General features: G+C 41.2%; 2 protein-coding genes across 2 annotated transcripts in view; one reads left to right on the forward strand and one right to left on the reverse strand.

Moving 5' to 3' along the window:
- ABCG1 (ATP binding cassette subfamily G member 1) overlaps positions 1 to 16046 on the forward strand; it is a 56820-nt gene extending 40774 nt beyond the window's left edge. Inside the window, exons 7-15 of the mRNA XM_035545896.2 lie at positions 140 to 263; positions 1360 to 1474; positions 2174 to 2322; positions 2507 to 2608; positions 4509 to 4677; positions 5454 to 5554; positions 6018 to 6176; positions 7590 to 7708; positions 9232 to 16046. Of these exons, the coding sequence (XP_035401789.1) occupies positions 140 to 263; positions 1360 to 1474; positions 2174 to 2322; positions 2507 to 2608; positions 4509 to 4677; positions 5454 to 5554; positions 6018 to 6176; positions 7590 to 7708; positions 9232 to 9460 (1267 nt within the window). The 3' untranslated portion in view covers positions 9461 to 16046. The remainder of the gene's footprint in view (positions 1 to 139; positions 264 to 1359; positions 1475 to 2173; positions 2323 to 2506; positions 2609 to 4508; positions 4678 to 5453; positions 5555 to 6017; positions 6177 to 7589; positions 7709 to 9231) is intronic.
- A 6040-nt stretch (positions 16047 to 22086) lies between these two features.
- Positions 22087 to 25798, reverse strand: LOC118247798 (trefoil factor 1-like). Its single transcript, XM_035546061.1, has 4 exons — positions 25717 to 25798; positions 24560 to 24706; positions 22749 to 22898; positions 22087 to 22094 (listed from the first exon to the last, which is right to left on the reverse strand). Exons 1-4 carry the CDS (start codon positions 25796 to 25798, stop codon positions 22087 to 22089), a joined length of 387 nt encoding a protein of 128 aa, XP_035401954.1.
- Positions 25799 to 27324: the final 1526 nt, after the last annotated feature.

The raw sequence follows: 27324 nt of genomic DNA on the forward strand, positions 1-27324 counted from the left end.
CATATGATAAAATAAAACTGCTACAGAGAGAACTTATGAAAAGATAATAGTGAGAAACCAAAGTATTGAATACATGTGCTAGTTCTGAGTGGTATGTACGGAACAGTGGATAACAAACTTATTCTTTCCTTTCATTCAGCGGCTTGGATAGTGCATCATGTTTTCAGGTTGTCTCTCTGATGAAGGCTTTAGCTCAGGGTGGCCGGTCCATCATCTGCACGATTCACCAGCCCAGTGCTAAACTGTTTGAGTTGTTTGATCAGGTATTATTCTCAAAATTATTTTCAAACTCTTTCTCTTTATGCATGGTTTAGGAAGGTTATACTTTAAAGGCTATATTCTGTAAGTAAAAACATGAGTAATTCTACTCTGTGGTTCCAAACAAAATAAATGAATTAAATTAATTGGAGCAAAATACGCTTTTTGATTATGACTTTTCTTCTGCCTGTTTCCATTATTTAAATGCAGTGTTTTTAAAGAATCTGGCTGATGTGTTTGTGAAATCATGATTATCACACTTGCAATTTTTATACCTTCACCTACTGCTGTTCCTGGGCACAAGGCTGTTGGTAAAGTAAATGAGAGATAATTTGAGAGCGAGAGAACTTTAGTACAAATGTCCACAATGTTGCTAGTACATGTTCTCATCCTAGCTACACAGGTGCAAATTCAGAAGAGATTATTCATGTGAAATAATAACTGAAATGAAGTCAGTTGGAGATCTTTTCTCCAACCTAACATGGTGTGGACCATGTGTGTTTAGGTTAGATTTAAATTTACGTTAATCTTGTTAGGAGATAAATTAAAGCTGTGAGAGCTAAGAGAAAACCTACTATACCATAGGTGAACAAGCTCTTGCAGATTATGAGTCTGGCAAGGGAGCTTATTTAAAGTCAATAGCATGGCTAAAAGTTAGAATAATCAAGCTATTTCCTATTGCTGTGCTGTTCCACCTCTCCTTCCATTCCTACATTCACCAGCTTTGTCTCCCAGCCAAAAATATCCATAATGTATGGAAATTAGATGGCTTGTTTATAGAGTTTCTTGCCTATTTTCAGCATGTGTCTAAGGCTTGAATTAGTCTGTTTCTAAGTTAATGCTCTTTAAGTCGTAGAGGGAATGTTTGCAGAATTCAAATCTTCAGCATTTCATTTTCCATTAGTTGTAATTACGTGCAAAAGTAATACCAAGTGATGACAAGTGCTCCCAAGGTGTTTTTCGCACAGGGCCAACAGGATTTCATTAGGTTCATGGATTGCTGTCATATAGATAGCATGTTCAGATATGATACGATTTCATGTTTTCAATGTTTCTTTTCAATGTTTCTTTTTCTTTTCTTTTCTTTGCCTTGTGTTTCAGCTCTATGTTTTAAGTCAAGGTCAATGCATTTACCGTGGCAAAGTATTAAATCTAGTCCCATACTTGAGAGATTTGGGGTTGAATTGTCCAACCTACCACAATCCAGCAGATTTTGGTAAGGAAAATCTGAATAATTTGTTCTATTTGTTTTGCATTTGATAAGTACCTTCTTGGTAATGGGAACCATGATGTGCTTTACACTCTCGTACGTACATATATATCTGTGTACATATATGTACCAAAATTTGAAATAGAATTAATCAGATTTTTTCTAAGCAATTTGAGTGCCATCTAGTGGTAGAATTTAGTGAATATTTCTCTCTTACAGAAGTCCAGGTCCATGAAATAAAAGATAAAACATATTGCTTTGTTTCATAGGAATGAATCTTAGTGGCTTTTCAAAGTGACTCCAGTATTTGTGCTTTTTGTGTTTTGTTTTTTTTCGTGAACAATAGCACTGTAGTATCATACAGCTAGTAAAATTGAGATTCTTTTTCGTTGTTCTTTCTTAATTCCAAAGACAGTAAAGACCACAAAATAGACCTTGGTCACTTTTGACTACCAATACTGCTATTTTAACTGCCTGTCCTCTAAAATGGTTCATTTAACTACCAGGATGAAGAGAACTCCCTGAAGAGTTGTGGAAAAATACGTTTAAATTATATGTATATACATATGAAATTGTATGTGGGTTAGAGTCTGTTTTCAACAAAATTCATGTTTCTGTCAATGCTACAGAATCAAGGAAACCTAACAGTAAAGCCTGTAACTAACCAGTAGTAGAAACCAGTAATTCGCCTTTTGATTTGTGTAGTTATGGAAGTCGCATCTGGTGAATATGGAGACCAGAACAGCCGGCTGGTAAGGGCAGTACGGGAGAGGATATGTGACACAGACTACAAGAGAGATGGTGGTGGTGAGAATGAGCTGAATCCCTTCCTCTGGCACCGGCCCTCTGAAGAGGTATTGTATATATCACAAGTAACGGGTATGGCTTGAGGTTGGAGAGGGAGGAAGAGAATTTAAAATCCTCAGTCAATGGAGGAGGTTTCTGGGCTCATTCAGCTGGTGAGAATGGGGTTTTGTGAAAGAAAACTAAGCAAGATACTGTAAAGAAAGAAGTTTATTCTTTCTTGTGTTTCCACAGGATTCCTCATCCACAGAAGGCTGCCACAGCTTCTCCGCCAGCTGCCTAACCCAGTTCTGTATCCTCTTCAAAAGAACTTTTCTCACCATCATGAGGGATTCAGTAAGACTGCTTTTGTAATACTTTTGTAGCCTAAAGATCTATTCAGTTGATTGTGAGGCAGTATAATACACCTTGAAGGCATATAATACACCTGTCCACAGCCCATGCATGAAGATTGACACAGAACTTCAAAGTAAAGAGACTGATCTTTCGGCCTTACTATTAATTGTACCACCTTAATTGTGAATCACTTTTTTCTTCAGTGGAACTGAGAAGCATCCGGGCTAAAAACCTAAAGCTTAAATCCTCTCTGTACTGGCAAGTCCCTCATACAATCATTTTCCTAGTAAAAAGTGAGTGTAGAGTTGTACTGGTATGTCACAAAATTAGTTTCTTCAAAGAATTGAGGATGGCAGATAAACAGTTTCAGTGTAATGTAAAGTTAATGCTTAAAGTCTTTCTCTTTCCTTGTGAAACAGAAAATCAAATAAAAAATTTGTTTCTCTGAAAAGGAAATATTTTAGTTTTCATACATTTAAAATCAAAATGGAGTAAATATCATAAGGAAACTTGTCATTCCCAAGGGAAAAAAAGTATATATTATTCGCCTTTCCTAAAAATAAATAACCCCCTTCAAAATCACCAAACCTGCAGTTTTCAAGTTCATTAAATGTTTTGGGTGGCTAGTCTACATTAACAAAATGCAATGGGACATTTTTTTTTTTACTCAGGAAAGTTTTTCTTATCTCCAAGCAGCTGAGTTCTTTGTGAATTCAAGAGATGGGAGTACTTACACTGTCCGAATGATGTTACTGCTTTGAAAGATCCTCCAGATAGGGTTGTTTCTTCATTAACAGGCATGAATTAAAGAGATGAGCTTCCTCAAATAGACCTTACATGCACATTTGTCCAAGGGACTCATGAGTATTCAGTATCATTGGCCCAGTGCTTTTCTAGTTGGCAAATTTGCAGTTTGATAAACCTGAAGAGGGTTCATTTGCTGCTTTTTATGTGGTTTGGAACGTTTTCAGTGCTGTACATGATGGGGGAGAAAAGGCAATATATGCATTAATATATGCATTGATTTGACATACCTGTCCTTAAGAAAGGGAAAGGCCAGATAATATATGTATGAGGTAGTTTGGAACCTCAAAGCAGGTGAGCTCCATGGAGCTCAGCATGAGTGAATTACCCTTGCAGCAGAATGAGCTTGGCTCCAGATGCTGCAGCTACGCTGCTCTTGCCCCTCACCTAGGGAGGTATCCCTTTAGGACACTACCATTTATATGTATCCCAGAGGTGTACAAATCCAAAATGTGGATCATACAAACCTCTCCACCAAGTGGAAACTATAGCTTATTTTCAGATGCATAGATAGAAGAACAGTGTTGTTTTTAAGACTTTTTTCGTGCTCAACTGTAAAGACTTGCAGTTATTCCATAGTTAATTATGTCTTTTGTTTGTCCATACTTCTTGTAGGAGTATAGTATTGCAGAGAAGACACATAAAGCTTATTTATGCCAGATTGAGTTAATTTGGTCTATATATGCCCCAAATAACTCTTCTGCCTCTCTTGCCGGTCTCTTCTGCTCAGGGACATTTATCTTTTAGTCAGAGAGAAAATCTGCTTCTCCTGATGAATGAGGGCCAATGACTCAAAGACAGTCTGACAATAAGATTTCAGATTGCAGAATTTGCAGTTTCTGCTTTTGTTTACAGGAAAAAAAATTGTGCAGCAATAGCCTTGGGTCGGATTCACATTGGCAAGTTCATTACCATAAGTTTCCCTTAGCTGAGGACCAGTATGCTAGTAGAAAATGAACATTTCTATATATGTTCTTCTGGATATAATTACTGTTTTTCTGCAAGCTGTATATCTGATTTCAGTCATATTGCCATTGTTTTTGAATGTAGACTTTCTGATCAGAGGTATTTCTGTTTCCTGTTTCCTTGCTTGTAGGTCCTGACACACTTGCGTATCACCTCACACATTGGAATTGGTCTGCTCATTGGCTTGCTCTACTTAGGCATCGGCAATGAAGCTAAGAAAGTCCTCAGCAATTCCGGCTTCCTCTTTTTTTCCATGTTGTTTCTCATGTTTGCTGCGCTCATGCCAACTGTCCTTACATGTAAGTATCAATAATAATTTTAAATTAAAGGACAAGGAGATTGTAGCAGGTTGGGAGGGTGTTGTATCTGTTACAGGTAAGGTAGTATTTGACTTGTGCTTCCACTTCTAAGACAGGTATCAGGGTAAATCTTGCACTTACTAGCTGCTGTGTAGAAGCCAAAAGAGAGAGACTTCTCTCCACAGTTCTGCCAGCGTTTCTCAACCCTCACCGTCCAATGTTACAATCCTGGACTGGGATTTCCCCTTTTCCTAAGGTGCCAGTGGATCTCTGCTTTGTCATGATCTTGTGGTTGATCTTAGAGAAACACTGTTAATTTCTCTAGGACTTCTAAATCATGACTACTGCATGAAATCAGCATAATCTTGTGGTATCAGAAACAAACTCCTGCAGTATGGACTGCTCCATACTTCTTAGGGGAGTGCTGTTACTTTGTATTCCCTCTTGGACCAAAATGAATAACCAAGTCCCTTAAGCTTTGAAAACATTTTTACTTCAAAAAACCTCTTTGAGGAAAGTTCAGATCATCTGAGTAACCTCATGCATATTCTAAACAATGAGCAAGTCTCAGGGCTGACAACTTACATTTTGTGACAAATAATTGAAACTATTGCTGGTCTGTCAAAGGCCTTAGAGTTACAGTCTTACTGTGGGGCTACAGCAGTTAAGGATTAGATATGGATTATGTTGTTATTATATTATATTATTAGATATGTTATTATGTGCAAGACTATTACACACTGACAACCTAGCTTACGAAATTGTATTCTCTGTAGTTCCTCTTGAGATGGGAGTATTTCTTAGAGAGCATCTGAACTACTGGTACAGCCTGAAAGCCTACTATCTTGCCAAAACGATGGCGGATGTTCCTTTTCAGGTATATGCTCTGTTTTTCAATAAAACAAGAACCATTTAAGTTCATGGCAAGTCCACTTGCTGAGATCAGTAATAGTATTTTATCCATTTGAGTGGTGATGAAACTGTTCATATATGTGTGCTGAATCTTCAGTTCCAAATCAGAAGCACACGGATAATAGTGTGCCCAGACCTAACCCAATATTTTTTGAATAAACACATTACCATCTGTGGTTTTGTGCAGAAGGGGAATCATAAAGGACTGCAAGTGAATGGGATCTGCCTTCTAATACTGAAGTAGTATGATAAATATCCCAGTCTGTGGCAGATGCATTCATTCTCCTCAGCTGAATGCGATGCCTGTCATGTAACATGCAAAGTCTGAGAGCTCTGAGTTAACTGGAACTCACTACATTTTTATCTTATTGAGAGTGACAGTGAATGTTTGGCTTCAATAGACTAACTACAAGTGTATCTCCTTGCAGATCATGTTTCCTGTAGCTTACTGCAGCATCGTCTACTGGATGACTTCGCAGCCATCTGATGCACTCCGATTTGTCCTCTTTGCAGCCTTGGGAACCATGACATCCCTGGTGGCACAGTCACTAGGTCTTCTCATAGGTGCAGCCTCTACATCCCTCCAGGTACTAATGGTGTTTTGTGACCTCTCAGAAATCCTGCAATCTCCTAGTACTGACTGTGTACCGTGACTGTTGCTTTGTCAACAAGACATTTGTTAAGAGATGACAGGCAAAACATTCTCTTGGTCTGGTAGAGCTATTTGATGCTTCTCGCAGCCATCAACTTTAACAGCGTGTACACCCACTGGATGCGAGGCTGTGAAGTTCCTTCCCCATCTGAATGGAACTGTGCTTGCTTGAGTGGATTGTCACTTGCTATTTTTAGGTCCTAAAAACTGCAGGACTGATGCATTTGTATGCATCTACAAAGTGGAGGTAGGCCATGAAGATCAGCAGCTCAGTATGGGGTCCTTCCGTGTACATACAAGAAGGTTGCAGGAGGCAAGGTAGAAAAAGGATTGCCCAGAAACTAAACCTCTGCAGAGGAAGGGCAGGAAGCAGCTGTTGGTTTGACTGCTGCACTGGAAGCTGGCCACTGTTCTGCTTCCTGGCAGGAAGGCTGGTGAAGTGATAATTAACAGCAGAAATGTTTTGTGGTGCCTGTAGTAATAGATGATATTGACATTAATAGGCACTGATACTATAATTTTTCTGCAGTAGAAATCTTGATTCCCTCTCTGTGCCACCCTCTGGAACTAAGCATAGCCCTGTGCTGTGACCCCTATTCGTCTGCTCTTCCCAGAGATATGGCCTTTTGCCCTAGAGGAGATGTAGAGAAAAGAGGCTGGAGATGGGCCAAGATCTGTCTTCCCCACCAAAACCACCCAACTGGAGACAGTCCTTAATGCTCTTCATCAAATTTTAGTACCAGTTGAAGCTTCCGTGCATGTGGGGTTAATGAGAAGGGAACTTTGTGTGCCTGCAGAGGGGAGTGAGTGAGGAAGGATAATATTTAGGAAGATGGGTCTCACACACAGGGTATGCAAGGGAATGCCTGTGCCCATCTTGCTCAGTAAATTATTGGTGGGTTCAAATGTCTCAAAGGACAGATCCCAGCACAGCAGTGTGGTCAACTAGGAGCAAGGTTTAGGAAGAGGAGAGGGACCCCTTTTCCTCCACTAACTATCTAACCTCCCCCCTAAGAAACCTTGTCAAAAAAAATCAGTAATTTCTTGGTCTTTGAAACTGTGATAATTTGGGGGAATAGCGTTTTCAGAAGGACTCGAGTGGCATCACTCCCAACTGCCTAAGAGAGTAGATTTTCACCGACTTATTTGGTTTGGCACGGAACAGAGGATTTCCATAAGGAAAGTGCTTTTAAAAAGACTGATTTTCTCAATTGAGGTCAGGACATCAGATGAAAGAGCAGGTTTTTTGTTGTTGTTGTTGTTTGGTTTTGTTTGTGTTTTGTTTGTTTGTTTGTTTTTCTTTCTCTGTCTCTCTTGGCCATAGACTGTCTATTCCTTCTCTACCCAGGTGGCCACTTTTGTGGGGCCAGTTACTGCCATCCCAGTGCTTCTGTTCTCCGGGTTTTTTGTCAGCTTTGATACCATCCCAACATACCTCCAGTGGATGTCCTACATTTCCTATGTCAGGTACTGCTAGGGAGGCCATTAACCTCCCATTTTGGAAATGCTGTTTGTTTTCTTTTGCTTGCTTGTTTGGTTATTTTGGGTGCCAAGGAAACTATGTTCAGAGGATGTTTCTTTAAAGTATACATGAATATGATGTAAATGAATACCACATTATCTCAACTTCATTTTATTTGTGTATGATGTGAAATAAACTGGAACATTCAGTACAGATCATCAGCCACAAGTCTGTGTAAGTTCCATTAAATTAAATGGAATTACACAGCATTCAAATCTCCTTGGATTTTGGAACAGTGGATTTGTGAAATAATAGGAACAGTATGCCCAAATGAGAAATTGATGCCAGCGCCTCATTTTGGAAGAAAATATTGTATAAATCACTGCAGTATCCTAGGTGGACTTGTTGGATGAAGATTTGTTTTCTTTACATTTTGCAGTAGTACTGCCATGAGAAACATGAGGTTTTTGTTATCTCTAATTTGAATTCTTAGAAGAAAACTCTGGAGGTGGACTAGTTTAGACCAGATACCTGAATATTTATGGTTGAAATTAGATAAGATGAATTCCCATGATGATGGTGAATGGGTTTTCTTTGGAATGAAACAAAATGATTAGGAAGTGCATGTTGCAGAAGGAGCTAAAATGTGTCCTTGTAAACAGTCCTTTGACCATCATTTTGTATATGGCTCATGTACTTGCAGGACCACTTTAGTATGAAGAAATAGGTTTCTAGGTGGTTCTTCCTTTGCCCACCCACCTTTTCCCCACCATGCCTGAGCTGCACTATTACTAAGAAAACCCAAGCTAAAATATCCTCTTGTTTGACAAGTGAGGTCTTACACAGAGACCTAACAATGATTAAGAGACTACAGCCCCCCCCGAATTAGTAGCTAGAATTCAAGCTGAGGACTTTAGACATTGTCTAGAGTCATTTAGACATTGTCTGCGGGGTCTCCTGGAGCTGGTGGGAGCTATCGTAGGTGTGGGAACCATGATACTGTATCTGCTTGCAAAGTCAGATCCTAAGTGCACCCAGTCCTAGGGGAGACATGGGAACTGTGCAATATTAATTAGCGAAACTACGGTGAACAGAAGGTAAGAGAAGAGACATTCTAGATTGATGCCGGTTTTAATATATCCTGACTTCAAACCATAATTGTATCCCCATTGCTTAGTTTTAAAAATGGAATTAATAATGTCACTTTTAAAAGCGGAGTTTCTGAGTGTGAGCTGAAATTAGTCTGCTTTGTATTTTAACATTTTACTTCTGAGAAATTGCACTATACACTAGCTGGAAGCAATTCAAGGCAAAACTTCTGTCGTTGTTCAATCTCATGTAAAATGCCAGTGGCATGTCATTTGCTTGATTGTAATAGGGATAGAATTTACCTTGAGACATGTCAGAACAATGCTGAACCCCTCAGTGTTTCCAGCCAAGCTCTCATAGAGAGTGTATTGCTGGTGGACTACTTCTAAACAGATCATCAACATTTTACTTTATAATAATCCATCCTTCTTCTTTCCAGATATGGGTTCGAAGGAGTAATTCTCTCCATCTATGGACTGGATCGAGAAGACCTGCATTGTGACAAAGATGACACTTGCCATTTTCAAAAATCAGAGGCCATTCTGAGAGAACTGGATGTAGAAAATGCCAAACTTTACCTGGACTTCATCGTTCTTGGAATTTTCTTCATCTCTCTGCGCCTAATTGCCTATTTTGTTCTCAGATACAAAATCCGAGCAGAGAGGTAAAGGAAAAACAACTAAAATGATGCAGTAGGAAGATCTTTAGACATGCAATAGAGGGCTCTTGACATTGTCTCACTGTGGCAGGCCCGTCTCCAGTGCCCAGCTAGATGCTGTTATGACCTAGCCCATAGAGAACCGCATTGGGATAGAGGACATATAGTGTTAAGCCAATCAGTCCCGCTGGGTTGGGTCATGTTTTTATTACACTTTCTAGCTTTAACTAGGAAGAAGAAATAGAAGGGAATTTTACAACACAGAATATCAATACTGAGACAGTGTAACTGTAATAAAAAAAACTGGTTGTAGGAAATTTCCTTATGAAAACCAATCATGCGACAAGGTAATACTAGTCCTGGTAGCCAGAATTGTATAATGTCATTATAAGTGACAAGGTAATGAGATGCAAAATGGAGAATGCAAAGAAAATATAATTCTCTCATCTTTTTAAATTCAGAGTTTCATCTTTGCAGTTTTATATGTATTATTTAGCAATTATTTTCCACAGAATTACCCCTTCTGGCCAAAAGTCTGTAAATGTAATAATTATTAACAAAAAAAAATATCTTTTTAACATGGATACTTTTTAAAAACAAACAAAAAAATCTAAAATTATTCAAGTCATTATTTTTGTTTCTGTCTAAATTTAGAATTTTGGTGCTTTACTTGTCGAGCTGGTCTCATATCTGAAAATCTTAATGTTAGGAGGAAAAGGCAGATTCTGAGTCTGCACTAAACCTGTGGTCTGTATGTGGAAGCAACAATAGATAGCACAGACATGTTCAAGCTACTGCTGAATGATTGAAAATGTTCTTTTGCAGTGTCTTTTAAATCCTAAATGTTTGTTATATTGAAAATACTGACTCTGCTCATCATCCGTTTGATCTACCTCTTGTGAATGAAAAGATCAAAGCACTCCAATGCTCTTTTTTTCTTAAATTATGAAAGCAGAATCTACCCCTAAAGCCTGAGCAAGATACATCCACAGCTCAAAGCTTGGGGTGTTGTGTTAAACCACTAGCGACTGCCTCCTGTGGCAGCATTTAAAATACCTGTAACACTCTATGTGTAGGAGTCTCCTCAAAATATGCAAAGGGCCTTGTAATATTTCAGGGTTAATCATACCAAGCAGTTTTGTTCTCATCCCGAAGTCTACATGCGTGACATGGGAATTAACACCAGTGAAACCATTGCAAGAGGCATGCATTTGTTCTGCATATCTCACCTTTGTAAACTTGGTGGGGGGAATTCTGACTCCAAGTCGAAGTGAATTTTGTCGCTGATTTTCCCGGGTTTGGATTGGCAACCCAAAATGACAGCATGGGACCAATGCCCATGTTGGACACCCTGGTAAACTTCTGTTGGACACCCTGGTAAACTTCTGTGTGAGTTCTCCTACCTTCTGCGGTTACTGTGTGTTTTACCTTAGTGTCACAGACATCCAGGCCAGACCTACGCATTCTATAAATGCATTATTCCTATCAGGACACTGAGGTCTTGTAGATTGGAAGCAGCTCGGTGACAGCAAACCACTCAGGAGCTCAGCAACTCGTGACGGAATAGTTGAGGAGAGAGACCTTGTGCATCTGCTGGCCACCAACAGTCACAGCTCACAGTCTGGCTTTGAGGACTCCATGACCACATCTATATTAGTATACTAAATAGTTCCAGGGCCTGGTCTCTGTTCTTTAGGCTAGTTTTCACAGTCTGCCTTTGTCTGTCCTGTTAATCCTCAGACAGCTGGAGCTACCAGGAACAATCCCTGCACTGTACTAACTTTTAAACAGTGCCCAAACACTGTCTGGAAAAGCTCAGGTTGTGCTGAGCCGCAGCTCTGCCACTTAGCAGTGAAGACAATTGTTTTCCTGGCCCATGCCCAGGCTCTATTTTATTTGCTGGTACAGACACAGACTGTGTGTATCTATTAAGCTCAGAGTGCTTGAATTAAGCCAGTCTTCTAGACTGAAGTCAGGTCACTTGTATTAGGAAGGTCAGCTGAACTTTCTCTGGAAATAAGTTGACCTGTGAAAATAAGGTCAATCTTTACTGTAGAAGAAAAAAAAGGCAAAAAACTCCTTGTCCAACCTCTCTGCATGTTTTTGTTGCTGTTTTTTCACAAAATATCCCTGAAGCCAGTAGAGCTTTTATACAGCTCCGCAGCTTTTCCAGGTATATTCACAATCAGGTATGGGCCTCCATGGCTGTCAGATAGGAGAAATTAAGCACTTTGATTATTCTAGGTAATATTCTGAACTGTGAACAGTTTTTGAACAAGTCACGAATTCCTTGTTCCCCTGAATTCCCTTGGCACAATGTACCTTGATTATTTTAAGGCTCTCAAAATAATTTGTGAATATTTCAGGCAGTTGCTGTTTGCAAACAGATACAGGACTATGTTTCTCAGATTACTCTTGTTGCACACTGCTGGTCCAGCTGTAAGCTAGCTGAGTATGAAAGTGTGTAACATCCACAGCATGAAATAAATTCAGGGTTTGATTTGCGTTTATCAACACCATTTACCAAATAGCACACTGAGGATCTCATGAAACTTGCCAAGTGAAATAACTTTGCTGATAAAACTGGTACTTCACCACTCTCAGCTTAGACAAGGATATTGCAGTCTCCTCCCACCCAGACCAATTTAGCAGTATGAGCGCTTTGGATCCTGTCTTGTTATCTGTGCCTGTTCCTGTGTTTGTAGACTTTCTTATTTTACCTCATTAGTCTGCAACATACTGTTCTGTACTGTAAGTTTGTACTGTGTTACCGTAGCCAAAAGTCTGGTCCTCCATGGGTATTCCTAAGAAAATGCATGCTTTCGACTATTTTTGGTCACTCTTTTTTTTATTAGATGTGCTTCTTCCCAGCCATCTGCTGGCAGAATTTAGCTGAAAGTTACTATTCTAAGGAACGCTTTCAGACTGTAGTATCCCAGTAAGGAAATAAATGATTTTTCTTGAAGCCAATGCTACACATAAATGAGATAATCATTCTTTCCCTCCTTAGTGCTAAAATTAACTGATATCTCTTTTGCTGATACTGTGGGACAGAAGTATTTGAAGTCCGTCCCAGTTATATTTTCGTATGCTGCAAAGTCTTTTAGCATAGGCTCAACTTGGCCTTTCTCCCTTTATGTGGAAATAAGTTCTAGCAGGCTAGTATTAAATGCTTTCCCATGTTAGTGGACTGAGCTTGCATGTGCTGTGGTGTAAGCAAGCTCATTGCCAAGCTCTGGAGACTTCGTGCTGAGATATAATGAGGCCAGCAGGATTCTAAAGACTTCAAAACCTCATTTTATATAGCCATATATAAGTAGCCATAAACTGGTTGAAATCAATGCCATTATCACCATTCAAACCAGTCACAATCTGGCTAAAAATTGCACAAGAGGCACAAAAGTTTTCTAAAGTTCTCTTGAAGACTGAATGTGTGATTTCTGTTGTGATTACTAGAAGATGGGCATTCTTTTGGCTTCCTTGTTTCGTTTGGACTTACTTTGTTCCTGTTGCTTTGGTTATAATGTGCACCAATTAACACTTTATGTGCTTCTTTTTTTTTTTTTGGCAGAAACTTGCATATAATATGAAAACCCCTGAAAGTTTTTAGGAGGAATTACTTTTATTTACAATTAAATAAAAGATTTGGAAAGTAGTCTGTACTCATAAGAAATTCAGAAAAAAATCATCTTTATAGATCAAAAGGAGAAACAAAAATATCTGGTGGTGAATTCCTGTTCAATTCTTAATATTTGGAGCCCCAAATATTTCTTTTATCATTACAGTAGAGGAATATATATGCACATTAAAGAAAGAGAGATGGTATAGGTGTAATATAATGAACACTTGTGTCCAGACACTGGATGTATCAGATGGCTGGCATTTCGATCTATTCTTTTGAACCACAAATTTCTTTTGAGGGGCAGAAGAGAAGGAAAATCAAGCAGAGAGATGAGTGTATATTTTCCTGCGTATTTACTGTTGCTTTGCGTAATTGCTTTTGTGTAATTTTGGTAATGAAAAAGATCTATTTTTTTCTTTCTGCACCAGAAATGCCAATCCACGTCTGCTTTGCATACAAAAAATGCCAGTGTTTATTTGTACTTTCCAAAATAAGCAGAAAGGGTTCTTTTTTCAGTATTAACTTTTACTGAAATACAGTTTTGTTCTTTTGCCTGCTGCTCTGTGATGATTACCTTCAGAAACAATAAAAAAGGGCAGAGGGAGGGACTTAATGTGCAATGGTTATGTTCTCAAACAGAGATCCTTGGAAAATGTGTGCGAGAGGGGTGCAGATGGCATGCGTGCCTCTTCCACATTGCCTCTGCTCACTGAGCTGTAGGTCAACCCCACTTGGTGGCTCAGTGGGAAGACGGTGATGTGTACTTGTCCTGCCTAATGCAAGAGAGCCCCCTGTTAAAGGTTGGACTAGATGATCTTAGAGGTCTTTTCCAACCTAAACAATTCTGTGATTCGAAGAGCAAGGATATTAGAAAACATCACGGTTGGTTTTGGCACTAGCTGACCTCAGGCTCCTCCAGAGCAGGTTGAGTGTGGTAGATAATCAGGCTGGATTTCTGCGTCTCAGTGGTATCAAAGATATTGTCCTGGAGGTTATTCTTTTTTCCTTTTTTGTGTGTGTCCATTTTCCTACCAGAACACCCTGAAAGGGTGCAATTGCTCAGGAACTACTTCCCTTTTGTTCTGTATGGAAACCATTAACGATGTCTGATAATCACAAAGGCATTTTGATAAGCTGTTGGGAACTAGAAGTAGGCAGAAGATGACGCTGTGTCATGTCCTTTCTAACAGTTTGTGACAGGCCGATCATTGCTGAGCCCATGACACAGGTCCTACTAATTGTACAACACCACACTAGTGAGTGTTTAAATGAATTGCGAGGTCTCACTGAAGGTAATCACGGGCTTTCCTATTCCTGGACAGGGGCAGTAGCATTTTCAGGGATCAACTCCTACTGTCCTGTTCCTGAATACCTGTTCTCATAATATAGAGATTTTTCTTGTGGATCCCACCGACTGTTTTTTTATAACCCAGATGCGTATTACAAGTCCAGAAGTTACAGGTTGAGCCTGCAAGCATCACAAGTTTGCTTTTAATTGTGTGTATGTTAGCATACTTCTCTTTCTGTACACATTTCTTACAGATTTTGCAAAAGAGTAATGGTACCTTACAGCATTAAATCTAGCTTCAATGTTTTTATTATTTTGAAATCTTATAATGAACCATAGCTTTACACAGATGTCAGTTGTAGAAGCTTCTTTTAAGAGAGTTAGATTTCTATTGAGACTAATTGCAAGAACTGTAAAAGGATGACCAGTCAAAATATGTACCCTTGTGCAAAAGAAATTCCCACGACTCAGCCTACCAGCCTGCGTTCTGTACGTTGTTTATGCCTTCAAGGTACATCGAGAATTTATTGATCCATTCTCTTTCTTGGGGTTTCTGTACAGCTCTGGCCATGCAAAACAATTTCTCGTGTCCTTCCATCTAGTTACTTGTTGTTGTCTACGTGGTTAAAATGAGCTTCTTGGGACCAGTGCAAAGGAGTTTGAGGTGAAGCGCTGACTTTTTAGAGTTCTTTGAGCTACTGAATACCTCACGGTCTGGATCTGAGGGTGCGCTTCTCTCCGCTCTTTCAAGAAGAACAAAATCTAAAATGTCTTTTTAAGCAGATTATAAGATGACATGGAAATCCTTATTTTTAAGTTTGTGTTTTGTTTTTTTTTTTTTTTTTACTTCGGTGACATCTGTGATGTCTTTCTTCTTACCCCATTTTAACTTATTTTTGTAACCCATTTAGTGTAATCGTTACACAAACTTCTTCCTCTTCCTTTAAAAAGCAGCTTTCCCACCGCGCAAAGTTGTTGAACAATTTTTTTAAATATTGAACAAATGCTCCTAAGTTACAGGATAAATACATGAAATTTAAGGAAAAAGAGTATGTGATATATCTAAAAAGAAAAAAAGTTCTGCAGTGTAGCCAAACCCTTATGTATGTCAGTAAGCCTCGTGAAATACTTTGAGTCAGTTGACCTTATTGTGAGATACTACCCTTGAATCTGTAATTGAATTATTTAACATTTGTTCTTTTGTTTTTAAAGCAAGAGTCAATGCAAGTATCATTCTAAATCAGCGTGCTGAAGTGTGCATATTCTGTATATCGAATGTCATTGTTGTCTCTTTTTTCTGTAATGCATTTGCATTACTATGAATCAATTTTATTACGCTTCTCTAGAGACTTTTGCTGCCTGCACGCTGTGATATATTTGCACTGTTGTAGATATATATATACATATATGTAATTATATTATATAAACCATGTCTTTTTCAGGTTGCTTGTTACCTTTGTAGTTAACGCTTACTGGTACAGTGGACCTGAGTAAAAATGTGGGATGTGGGGCATTCTGATGATATATGACAATAATAGAAAAATCTTTGTATATTTCTGTATACTTAATACCCGTAAGAGATTTGTATGTGCATTATTTTCCAAACTAGGGCTTTGTTTTCTGAGAATAGAGACATTTATGATAATGTAACAAAAAAAAATCAAATAAAGTGTTATTATTTTCAGACAGATGCCTTCGTCCCTATTCTCTCTCAAAGGGAACTGGCAGCTGCAGTGGTAGAGATACATTTTCACTTACTGCCCCTGGCAGTCAGCAAGGACAACAAATTGCCTGTTTTGGATATGGTTTCAGGTAACTCCCAGTAGAGGTAGGTTACAGATACAACTTGTAAAAATTTTTCATAACATAAATACAGTCACATTGACTCAGGGCAAGGATTTGTATTGTCAAGCCCAGTGCTTGACAGTGGACAACAGCAACACACAGGGAAGAGTGTAAGAACAGGGTAAGCATCGAGAGGTGCTTGCCTGCCAATTCAAAGACTGCCGGAGACATTGGGATTTTCTTTGTATTTTCTTGCCTTGGATGGATTTTTCTTTCATGGACTTGTCTAATTGCTGCTTGAGTCTCCTGTTGACCATGCTAGCTGCAAGTTTCAGCAGAGGTTTCCCATACTCTTACAGTACAGGAAGGAGTGAATGATCATTCCCTATCTACCTTCTGCTCGGTACTCTGGAACTTACAGATTTCCTCCTCCCTTGTTCCCAGAGAAGGGAAACCATGTATTATTCTGCCAGTCCCACCTGTCCATTTCCCATTTTACCAAGCACCATTTTCCCTTGTTCAGCCACGACACCCATGCTATGTTCTTCTGCAGCCTCCTGTGCATTTCCATCACGTACATCATGAAAGGTCTCTTCAACTCGTTTGGCTGGGTGGCTTTTCATGCTACTAAGTTGTCCTTGTGCCATCCCTCCTGCCTGCCACAGCAACAAAATTAGCTGTATATCTCACCACAGTGCAAGACTAACAGCCATAACTTCCACAAGTTAGTTAAGTGTCCAGTCCTAGACAACACGAGTAGTGATGCCTAAAGGATAAACTACCCAGAGGATGCTCCAGGACTGTATTTTCAAAACTAAGAGCAAGACAGTTTTCTAATGATAATAGAGGTCATACTTTATGTTTTATAGACCAGCAAAAATGCTGGACTGAAGACATCATGGTCTCCAAAACTAGATGCCTCCCAATGCCAACTCTCCATAGATCACACAAGGAAGAGGAGGAACAGGACCCCTTTGTAGCCCAAGCGGCAACTTCAAGCACTTTTATTGTCTTATATTACAGTTAATGCCATTAAATAAGCCATCCATAAACTTCTCGTTATCAACTGTACAAAAATTAATATACCTCACATGCAATTACCATCCACTCTGTTCTCTAAATGGCGTCATAAAATAAAGAGCATTAGAAAACAAAGAACACTTGATATTGCATTTTCCCGTAGCTATCAATTTAAAAACTCTTCCATAATGCAGGATGGGAAACGCTGGAAAGACAAGGAAGCTGCTACAATAAGAATGATCCTTTCTTTCAGCATGGAAGGATGCCAGGATGTGTGCAGTGCCCAGGTGAGCGATGAGCAGCTGTCATGCTGCCATTTACCAGCACTGGGGTTTATCTTAGAAAAGCCATAATAAGGGGCTTGGCTGGGAATTCCCACCTCTGTGGCAGAAAAGCTGCCAAGGGCAGCATGAGCACTAATTGCATTTTTTTTTTTTAATTTCATACCCTCATTTGGTTTCCCTTTTTCTTTTTTTTTTTTTTGTGCCTTGATTTTTCAAGAAGATCTGTGAATTTTTTATGCCAAGTCAACTTTGTGCAATAGCACTGTTAGATACCTGACATTGCAGTTTTGTGCCAGTCCTTCATCTCTTCCACAAATGGAAAATATTAACAGAACATGAAGTTGAAACATTATCAAATTGTGACTTTGGAACAGAATTGCACCGTTTCTCCACTAGCACCTAGTTGTTGCCTTGTCCCACTGCCTTTCTGCTGCCAGCTTGTCTTCTCTGCTAAGCAGGTAGAATGAAGTTCCACCTGTTCCTGGGAACTCCTTGCTCATTCCTCCATATCCTTACAGTCAGATATTAAAAACATTTCATGGCTTTATCAAAAGTCTTACAGGTGGTTTTTGGCTCTCCCCCATGGTACAATCAGAAAGTAGCTCCGAAGTCGTTACAGAAGAAACAGAAATGAATCAAAGCTTAGGATTTTGCTGCTGCTTTTTGCTGAAACCTGTATGTTGTTGTAGCAATGTCCCCGTTGGGTGGGGTGTAATGACAAGTCTGAGGAAGGGGAGGTAGCCGGGGAAATCCCACTTCATGGCAGGAAGGATCACGGGGCCTTTGGAGAACTTGGTCAGGTTTAACTTCTCAGATTCAGCTTCCATGAAGCTTCCTCAAAGCACAAGAGATCAAAATCATCCAGCTGCTGATAACTACTTCAAACCACCACCACTCCGCTCCCGTCTTTAGTCACCCCTGTGTGACTTGCACAGGCTTTTTAAAGCCTGGTATTTCCCTGGTATTCACCCTGGGTATTTCCTAGAGTTTCTGCAACAAGAAAGCTCAGCAGTGAGCTGTTTGGCTCAGCAGCGATGAAATTATTTGATTCAAGAATTCTAGTTTCATTTCAATTTTTGTGATATTTCAGTGTTAAATCCTTCAAAAACTCCATTTTCCAAAAAAAGCCTTTGGATATGCTGAGATACAGACGTGCATATTGAAGGAAGCCCGGGACACCTAACTCAGAGACAGATGGGAGCAAGACCTTGAGAGAGCCTGTCTTTAGGATCTTCCTGGAGAGGTGCTTCTGGGTGCCACAATGGGTATATGAAAGGGTGCTCACAAACTACAAGAAGTTAGAAGAATAGATACACGAGTCTCCAGCAGAAAAGTACCTTCTTTTCTTACCCTGCTCAGCTCCGATAACATCACAGAAATTTTACCATTCTCTAGCAGGAGGAGACAACCAAACTGCATCCTCTTCTAGAGCATTGGTGAGTGCTACTGTATATAACCAAGTATTATGCATTGCAACACACCTATTTTTAAGCAAAGTCTGTCTATTTGGCAAATTGTCTCCTACTGCTGAGCACACGTTTGCAGTCTCCTCCTCCCATCGTGTACCTGGTGGTGTGTACTGGAGCAGGGACCACACGTGCTGCATCAGGCTGTCAGGCACTTTGCTGTTTCATTTACTGACACTGGCAGCTTTCAAATGCTCTAGAAGGTTTGGATGGGGAGGAAATAGGCTACAGTGCAATAGGGGACTCTTCTGCCCAAAGAGGATTTTTTTTTCTGGCAGAGAGCTGCTCGGGAAACTCTTGGCTGAACTTTGTTCCTAAGGAAGGTTTTGAAACCTGCACCTCTGAGCACTGAATCTGCCTTTTTGGACCCAGCCTGCCAGTGAGGACAACCTCCTGGAGACTTAGTCTGGGTCTTGATACCTTCATTCTTCCTGGATATAACAGGGAATCAGATGTAGTTCTTGGGTCTTACCTTCTGCTTTCCAAGCTGGTTGAGGGCATCATGGTCAAGTTTCCAGGCTCTTCTCTGCAACTAGGAGTCTTGAAATTCAATTGAAAATATGGGCCAAGTGTCCCTTATATTTACTGAACCCCAGGGATTAAACTTTTGGAAAGTTGTTCACTGAGACTTGTGGCAGAACTGTGTGATTTAGCTGCTCTCAACAGGAACATTTCAGTTTCTGTATTTGTTTTCACTTTGGCTTAGCACCTTACCTTAAATCTTCCTTTTGAATGGGAGCCTTGCCAGGGGAGGTGTGTGATACCAGGTGTGTGATACTCAAACAGGCAGCATACCCTTTCCAGAGATACTTGGGAATGCAATCTGCAGTAAGTGGGCATGTTAAAATATACATCTTCAGAGGTGTTTTCAGATTGCTACAGGTTTCTTCTTCTTTGTTGCTAGCACCCATCTGCACCCTGAGCTCCTTGTCTGCTCCAATTTTTCCTATTAATTCTGCATGTCAGCCAAATTCAGCTCTCCTGCATTACTTCAAAATGTTTGACTTCTGAGACCTTTACCTTAGCTACAGTTGCTTTAAAAAACAGTCAAATATCCTCAGTCGCTGAAGACCCACACATGGAATCAATCCATATTGCCAAACAGTTTCTTTCCAGCCTTGTTGGAAGCTGGGGCATTGGTTGCACACAGCTGTCTTGATTGCAGTCAGTTTAGGACCACCAGGCATGCGTGGTTTTAAACATCATTCACTAGCTGCGTAACAGCCTCACCAGCACAAATGCTTTGTGTCACAGCATTGATTCCTATTACGGTAGCACCTTTGCTGATGAAAATTGTGTAGCTGACCTACTTTTTTCCCCCCCCAGAAAAATACTAAGCACTTTGCTTACTTGTTCAGCACTAGCTGTGCAGCGATGTGGGTGTGCAAGCAAAGATACAAAGGGTGAGTCTGCATTTGTGATTCCCATGTTTACTCGTTAAAACTGATTCACGTTTGTGACAAGAGCTCTGTGCTGTGTTAGAAGGGCAGCCTCATTATACGCTTATTCTGCCCCTTTCCCTGGACAATTCTGTTGGGGACTGGAGGACACGGGGCTGGATGAACCTCTGAAATGCCCCAGTGCGTCCACCCATCGCTCTCAGGGCATTATGGGTGCACTTGGATTTCTTTATATTTGGAAGTTTAATTTGGGTAGGGTAACCAGCCTGAAACACTAACAACAGCTTTGTTCAAGTTTCCATTTGAATCTCTTTTCCCAAGGCAAGTCAGGGCTAAAAATAAATAAATAAATAAATAAATAATTAAGAAGGGACAGGAAAGGACAGGCTTTACACAACCCAGTCATTTGAAGCTGTTTCCATTGTGCCAGCTAGTGAAGCCTGTAAATCTATTGACGCAGACCGAATGGATGAGCTGGGTGTATCTGCTGGTGTCCGTGTGCTGGCCGACACGGGCTATGAAACGCAATCGATAGCCAGCAGCCATGGCCCCTCGGCTGAGCTTGTCTTTCTGGGGCCTTGGCCACTTCACTATATTAATGATCACACTGTACTTAATCCTCCCAAGTTCACCTGGGCTACACCTCCAAATCTTCCTTAGCAAAGAGCTTCAAAGACATTCAGAAGGCTTGTCCGTTTATTTGCTTCTATTACAACCATATTTATATCCTGTTACTGAGCCTGTTTTAATTGCGAGATAATGGAGTTTCACAAATGACTGATTTTTGCCCACTTGGATAACTTCATCATCATAAAAGAAGGCTCTAAGGAGGCTGGTGTCTTCATCATTTTCTCTCCTTGCAGCACAGCCCTGCAAAACTGCTCAACTGCTCTTTCCTGCAAAGCCCCCGAGCACGGCATGCTACTGCAGCAGCCTCATGTTACCCATTTTGTTCCCAAGGAAGCTCTTAGGGACCCTTTATCTCAGCCAGAGCAGAGAAGCATTTAAGCTGCAGTGCCAAGCATTAAAAACATGCAGGAGAAAGCAGTCACACTCGCCTGGAGGCCTGGAGCTTCTCCTGTGTCTGGTGACATACCACAGGATATGATTCAGGTTTAGGTTGGGACCAGGGGCCCTGTTTCTTGGTTTGTTTTTAATGCTGCTGAGCTCAATCACACTTTTCCTGCACCCAAACCAGGGGACCCACTCATGAGCACACAGGCTGGCCATGCCAGTGCTGGTTTGGCTGCTGGGGGCAGCACCGGGGGTGGGAGAGCAAAGGGGCCCTTCCCTATGTTCTGAGGGGAAAACACAAACCAGTCCTGCTGCTGACACTGTAAAAAGGGAAATGCTGGGTATTTTCAGTGTTCAAACAACAGAGGTCCATGTAAACACCCATCAGCTAACACCTGCAAGCAGCTATTCTGTGAAGTGTGAAGGGTAAGCACGGCACCCTGCTTCTTACAGAAATGTCAGCGACCGTGCTGTCATCTGCAGGTTGCTAGGATGTCTGATTTCCCAGGAAACAAAGAAATACATGGCTTTAAAATAAAGACAGCAAAGGACTCATGGATTGTGTCTTGGTTCTTTTATTACATTGAAAAACTGTATGGTACTACCCTACTGATAGAAGAAAAGCTGTGGAAAACTTTTCTTCAGAAAGGAGAAAAAAATGACATAAAAATCGTTGTTGTTACAAATGATGAATTTTGGGCTGGGACGTCTGGCTGTTATTTCCCAGTTGAGTAGGTTCTTGATGGAAGTTTCTGCTTTAACAAGCTAGGGAGAAAAAAAGGGGAGAAACGGATTAAGGGATTTGTTTTTTTCCACAGATTTGAAAAGATGCGAGGAATTGTTTGCCTAGAAGAAGGACATTAGAAAGGTTGTGTGCGTCCAGATGTCAGATTTTAGTAATTACTTTCCCACCCATCCTTACATGTGTTTCCTAGCTATGATTCAGATCAATAAAACTGAATTATGGGGAATTGTTCCAGACGCAAAACAGACTGTGAGGTGTGTTGGAAACAGCCAGGGGTATTTGCTACCTACACTAGGCGTGCTGCAAGTCCAGTTACAGAAATGGAAGGAGAGGATCAGAAATTTCTGTGAGGTGCATTCCACCTTTCTAAACTGAAGCCTTTTGCCTCCTGTGATAACGTAGATGTGGGTTTGGTAGCTACACCTTTTCCATGGTGTTAGCTGAGGGCTTGTGCTCACATCAGAGCCCCATTGCCCACAAGTCCCTGGCTCTGGTGGGCCATGGACACCACCCCTCTGTGCAAGAAGCTGGTCTTCTTTGGGTTTAGCCAGCTCTTCCTGCATGTGCCCTGGGCACTCTGAACCCCCACTGGGAAGGAGAGGAGGGTCTGTCCTGCTTTGGAGCTGCAGGGCATCCGTGGGGACAGACAGGCAATGTCTCGTGCGAGATGTTACCTTCCTCGACCGTGCGGTGGTAGAAGCACCAGGGGACACCAGCGGGGTGTGCCCGGAAGCAGCACTTCCTATTTGTGCACTCCTTGGCTGTGATGCCAGGGTAGCCGCAGTTCACTCGGATCCGAGAGTCGGCAGGACAGACTTTCTTAACTGCAGAAAGCAAAAAGGAAGGAAGGAAGAAGGGTGCGTTACTTTATGCTCCATGTACCTGGTGGCAGAATTCACAAATGAAGGGCAAGTGCGGCCCGTGAGAGAGCTCAACAGCCACAGTGACCTTCTCCATGCTGATTTCAGGCAGCAATACCACCCAAGTCCTTGCCATACCTGGTAGGCAAAACTAAATGCCAACAGATGAGGGATTGCTGCCACGCCAGAGGATCTAGAGGGGCCAAAATTCACCCCTAAAAGTGCCTGGTGGGCAGCAACCCAGCCTGTCTCCCATGGTGGTACCACGGACACTGGCCTCAGGTCCGGGGCTGTCCCTGTCTTGGCCCAATCTTTAGAAGGCCATAGCCCACCTTTGCATGCCAGCTTCAGTTGTGGAGGGGAGGTAAGCCATCTAGGGGAAAACACAGCTCATCCAGCAAATTAAAAGTAAAATCAAAGGTACAGAGGGAACCTTTGTGGGGATGCAGCCAACAGATAGGAACTGCAGCTGTGGAGAATCTATGTTGAGTCCCCTTCCACAGCATTAAAACCTTTTTTTTTTTAGTGGTTTCACCACACAGCCTGAATAACTAAGTTTTCCTCTCCTGGAAGACTCCTGCTTTAAAAATCAGCTCTGTGAAAATGACACTTTAAGATGCAGCCATTTCTTTTTCAAGATTTTCATGAAATGCAAGCAGTGTTCACAGGCAAAATCACTTTTTGTCCTCCAACAATTCGAAGCCTTGTTGACCAATCTTGATTTGTATCAAGTTACTTTATTTGCTAACGTTGCCTTTGTACCCCCACTTCCCCTCATTTCGTGTTCCCAGGGCTGATTGTGCAACTGCTGAGGTTCTCCTAAGAAGGGGTTGGCACTGCAAGTGTAGCTTACACTCAACAGTTACATAAAATATGCACCCAGTCCTTGAAGGACTCAGGTGACCAGATCCAACCCTCTCTGAGAACACAAGGGCAAAAAATGGAAGCAGATGTTTGGATTTTCCAGGGGTCTTTAGAAGGAAGAATCTAATAGAAAAAAAAAAAAAAAAAAAAGATCTGCTCTGGGATATTTTGGAGATTTCACTGAATGAAGACTGGGAGCAAAAATAGGAAAGGAAAAAAAGAACCACCACTGGAAATATACTGGGAAACACATAGAAAAGGAAGGGAGTGGCAAGTATCAACACAATCTAGGGGAAAAAAAAAAAAAAGAGGAGAAACCTACAAGTTACAGGATGCCTGTGGTGTTAACCACAGATGGATTCATCTGTTGAGGACGCTTCGTGACTCTTCATGATCTCTTTAACATGCAGTGCTAAAGTCCTTGTCAGCCACGCAGAAAACCCATATAAATAAGTGCAGAGGATCCCGTGTTCCACTGATCAACAAGACCACAACTGGCAGTGAAATGTTTTTAAATAATCAGCTTGGGCTACGTGATAACTAGAAGCCTGAAGGAAAAGGAAATACCTTATGCAGAGAGGACGAGTTACAAGCCTGATGGACAAGCAGGATTTGACTTTGTACTTTCTTACCAGAGGTCTTCTAACAGAGGTGTGTGCCCGCTTCATTGGCCTAACAGCAAAGCAGGGCTAATCCCTGGTTGTCCACATTTCTGTACAAGCAAACACTAGGTAAATCAGTGTTTCTGGTGGAGATGTTACCTTTCTTTGGTTTAGCAGTGAAGCACCAGGGGACGCCAGGGACTGAAGCGTTGAAGCAGCACCCAGCTTTCCTGCAGTCAGCTGCTGAGATTCCTGGGGGTCCACAGTTCTTCCGCTCCCTGGGGGCTATTTTACACTGGCATTTTGCTGTTGAGGACAGAAATCCTAAGTTACTGGGTGTCAGTTTGCACATTTGTTACTGGAGGTGTATTTATAAGGAGGCTACTGAGAGCAGTGAACTTTCCTAGACTCTGTCCACCTTGCAAGTGTACACTTTCTGTCACTTGCTAAGACCAGAAATTGTCTGTTTTAAGATCCGCTTGTAGTAAAAAGATGGCAGGTGAAATGCTGGCCCCATTACGGTAAGGTCTGTACTTCACCCATAGGTATCTTGTGGTCTCACCTGCAGTCAACCCAGCCCAGCACAGTGGGGGCTGTGGACTTCAAATAGACCACATCAAACGGTACAAACACAGCTTTAGATGTTATGCTAGTAAACGTTTGTTGGTTTGCCACATGTCACATGAAGAAAGAACAAGTAAAGGGTCCTGTGGACATAAGACAAGTGTAAAAATACAAAATCTTTGCTTTACCTTCAGTTAACTATAAAATCATAGGGTTATGTGAGAATAGTCACAGCTATACTTTTAATATTTTGAGTCTACTACATGGTGATCCACAACCAAGAAATTCTCGGCACGTCCCTAGGTGTCTGCTGTCGAGCTACTTGCTTTCCACTTCTTCAGTTGTCTAAATGCCTTCTATTGCGGAGGCAGATAGACTTCTTTGAGATTGCATTAACATAGAAAAGTAGCATAAAATAGATGTCAGAAGACTACTTAGGCAGAGCTAGATCCTGTTCCAGTCCCTACCTTGTTCTAGTGAGCTTCTGAGCATTTCTGTCCCTCTACCTTTGTGGCAGGTTCCCAGTTATGCCACCAACATAAGAGTTCACCTGTGGTCTTTTTTGCTGTTGTTGTTGCCATAGCTTTCTCTGAAAGACTTTTTAAAAAAGACTCCAGCTTTGGGAATAGTGTCAGAACAAGACTTTCACTGTCTGATACATGAACTGGAGACATGCCCATGCTGCCTGTACAATCAGTAGGTTCAAGCCCACATACATACCTGCAAAAGCAACAGGAGATAAATGTACTTACTTGGTGGTGTCTTCCCTTCTGTCGTGGTGATGAGGGCTACAACAAGGATGACGGAGAGCACGCAGATCCCTTTCAGATCCATTGCTCCTGGGAGCCCTCAGGCCTCCGGCTGCTCTGGCAGAGAAAGTTGCTGGAAGAAAGGTGCTGCTTTCCCTTGAGCAGCTCGTTTTATACGGTCCTCATGTTTGCCCAGAGAGATCTGATAACATTGTTCCCTATGAAGCTTCACCCAGATGTTGGCATTTTTTTGTTGTTGTTTAATTAGGAAATGTTGCCATGCATATTTTGATATCCCTGAGATAAATTTCTAGGCTCCCGTGATCTATTGATCACATATCTATTACGTACCCACAGATCACGTATCTATTACGTGATCCCATAATCTATTAATAGGACATTACTGCATGTCTCTGGCAGTCCGAGCTGATTTCATTGCTACTAGAGTATTTCAAATCTCTGAGCAGCTTTAAATGGCTGCCACCACTGAAAAATATATACACATATTTCCCTTCCAAGTGTGTCCCTGACACAGATTTTCCCTGGCCTTAAGTTTGAGTTATGCTTACTTTGAAACCAAGTAAGGCAGGACAGCTGAAGGTGTGACACCTTCAAGCTATGGGAGACTTGGGAGAGAAAAGAAAAGTTTATATGTGATCTCAGTCTGACCCACTGGGGTCTGTAGTTGTCCAGAGGCCAGACACGAGCAGCCCAGATGATATTTTGGAGTAGTTGCCCTGCACCAGGATGTTTACCTCATGGAAATCTTGCTTCTTTAAAGAACAGCTTTTCTTCTGAATATTTTTTTCTCTTTACTAGTCCCAACTAGGTGAACCTAGATACAACATACATATACTATCAATTTCAAGGGTTTGTGACTTAGCCACCAGGGAATTCTTCCTGCTCATCATTAGATGAGGATTTAACGCATTTTTTTGATCTTCAGTAGAATTACGTCTTCATGACTTTGATTACTATAGATGAGTTTGTTTTCTGCCTCTTTCCTCAACAGGTTTAAAGCAAGAACCTTAAAATTCTGCGGTTGTGTTTTGAAGTCAATTTATTTGTCGAGAAGCATTCTGAACCCTACAGGAGGGATTTGGGTCTACAAGGAAAATAATAACAGATCTCATTTTTCTTCTGTTTAACTTATCTGAGACTTTATTTATGTCCATCCCTATTGAATATATTGATAGCACTTCTCACCGAAAGCCATGATTTGGAAATCAGGTACTGTGTATGCTTCATCGCATGAGGTACCAAGCTGCAGACAGCAGAGGACCATGTGCCAGCCCTCACGCCTCTCACTTCCATCCCCAGGAGGAAGCATCAGACCTAAAATTCACCTGTTTTTCTCCATGCACACAACGCTGACCGCACTCCCAAAGGTCAGTGGTGATGCCTGGCCCGAGGGAAGTCAGGAGGGACTTTTCCACCGTCCTTCTTCAGCAGGTACCAGGAGGGATGGGCTGCAACACTGCCTTTCTGCGGCAGCTGTGCGGTGTTCGTGCTGCTGCAGCAGCTCACGGGAGATTATCAGCCCACGGCATGAGTCAGGCAAGCCACCGATAACACCTGTCCCTCCTGCCTCTTACGGGACATTAGTTAAGT

The sequence above is a fragment of the Cygnus atratus genome, chromosome 1 (genome assembly GCF_013377495.2).
Source record: "Cygnus atratus isolate AKBS03 ecotype Queensland, Australia chromosome 1, CAtr_DNAZoo_HiC_assembly, whole genome shotgun sequence".
Lineage (NCBI taxonomy): Eukaryota > Metazoa > Chordata > Aves > Anseriformes > Anatidae > Cygnus > Cygnus atratus.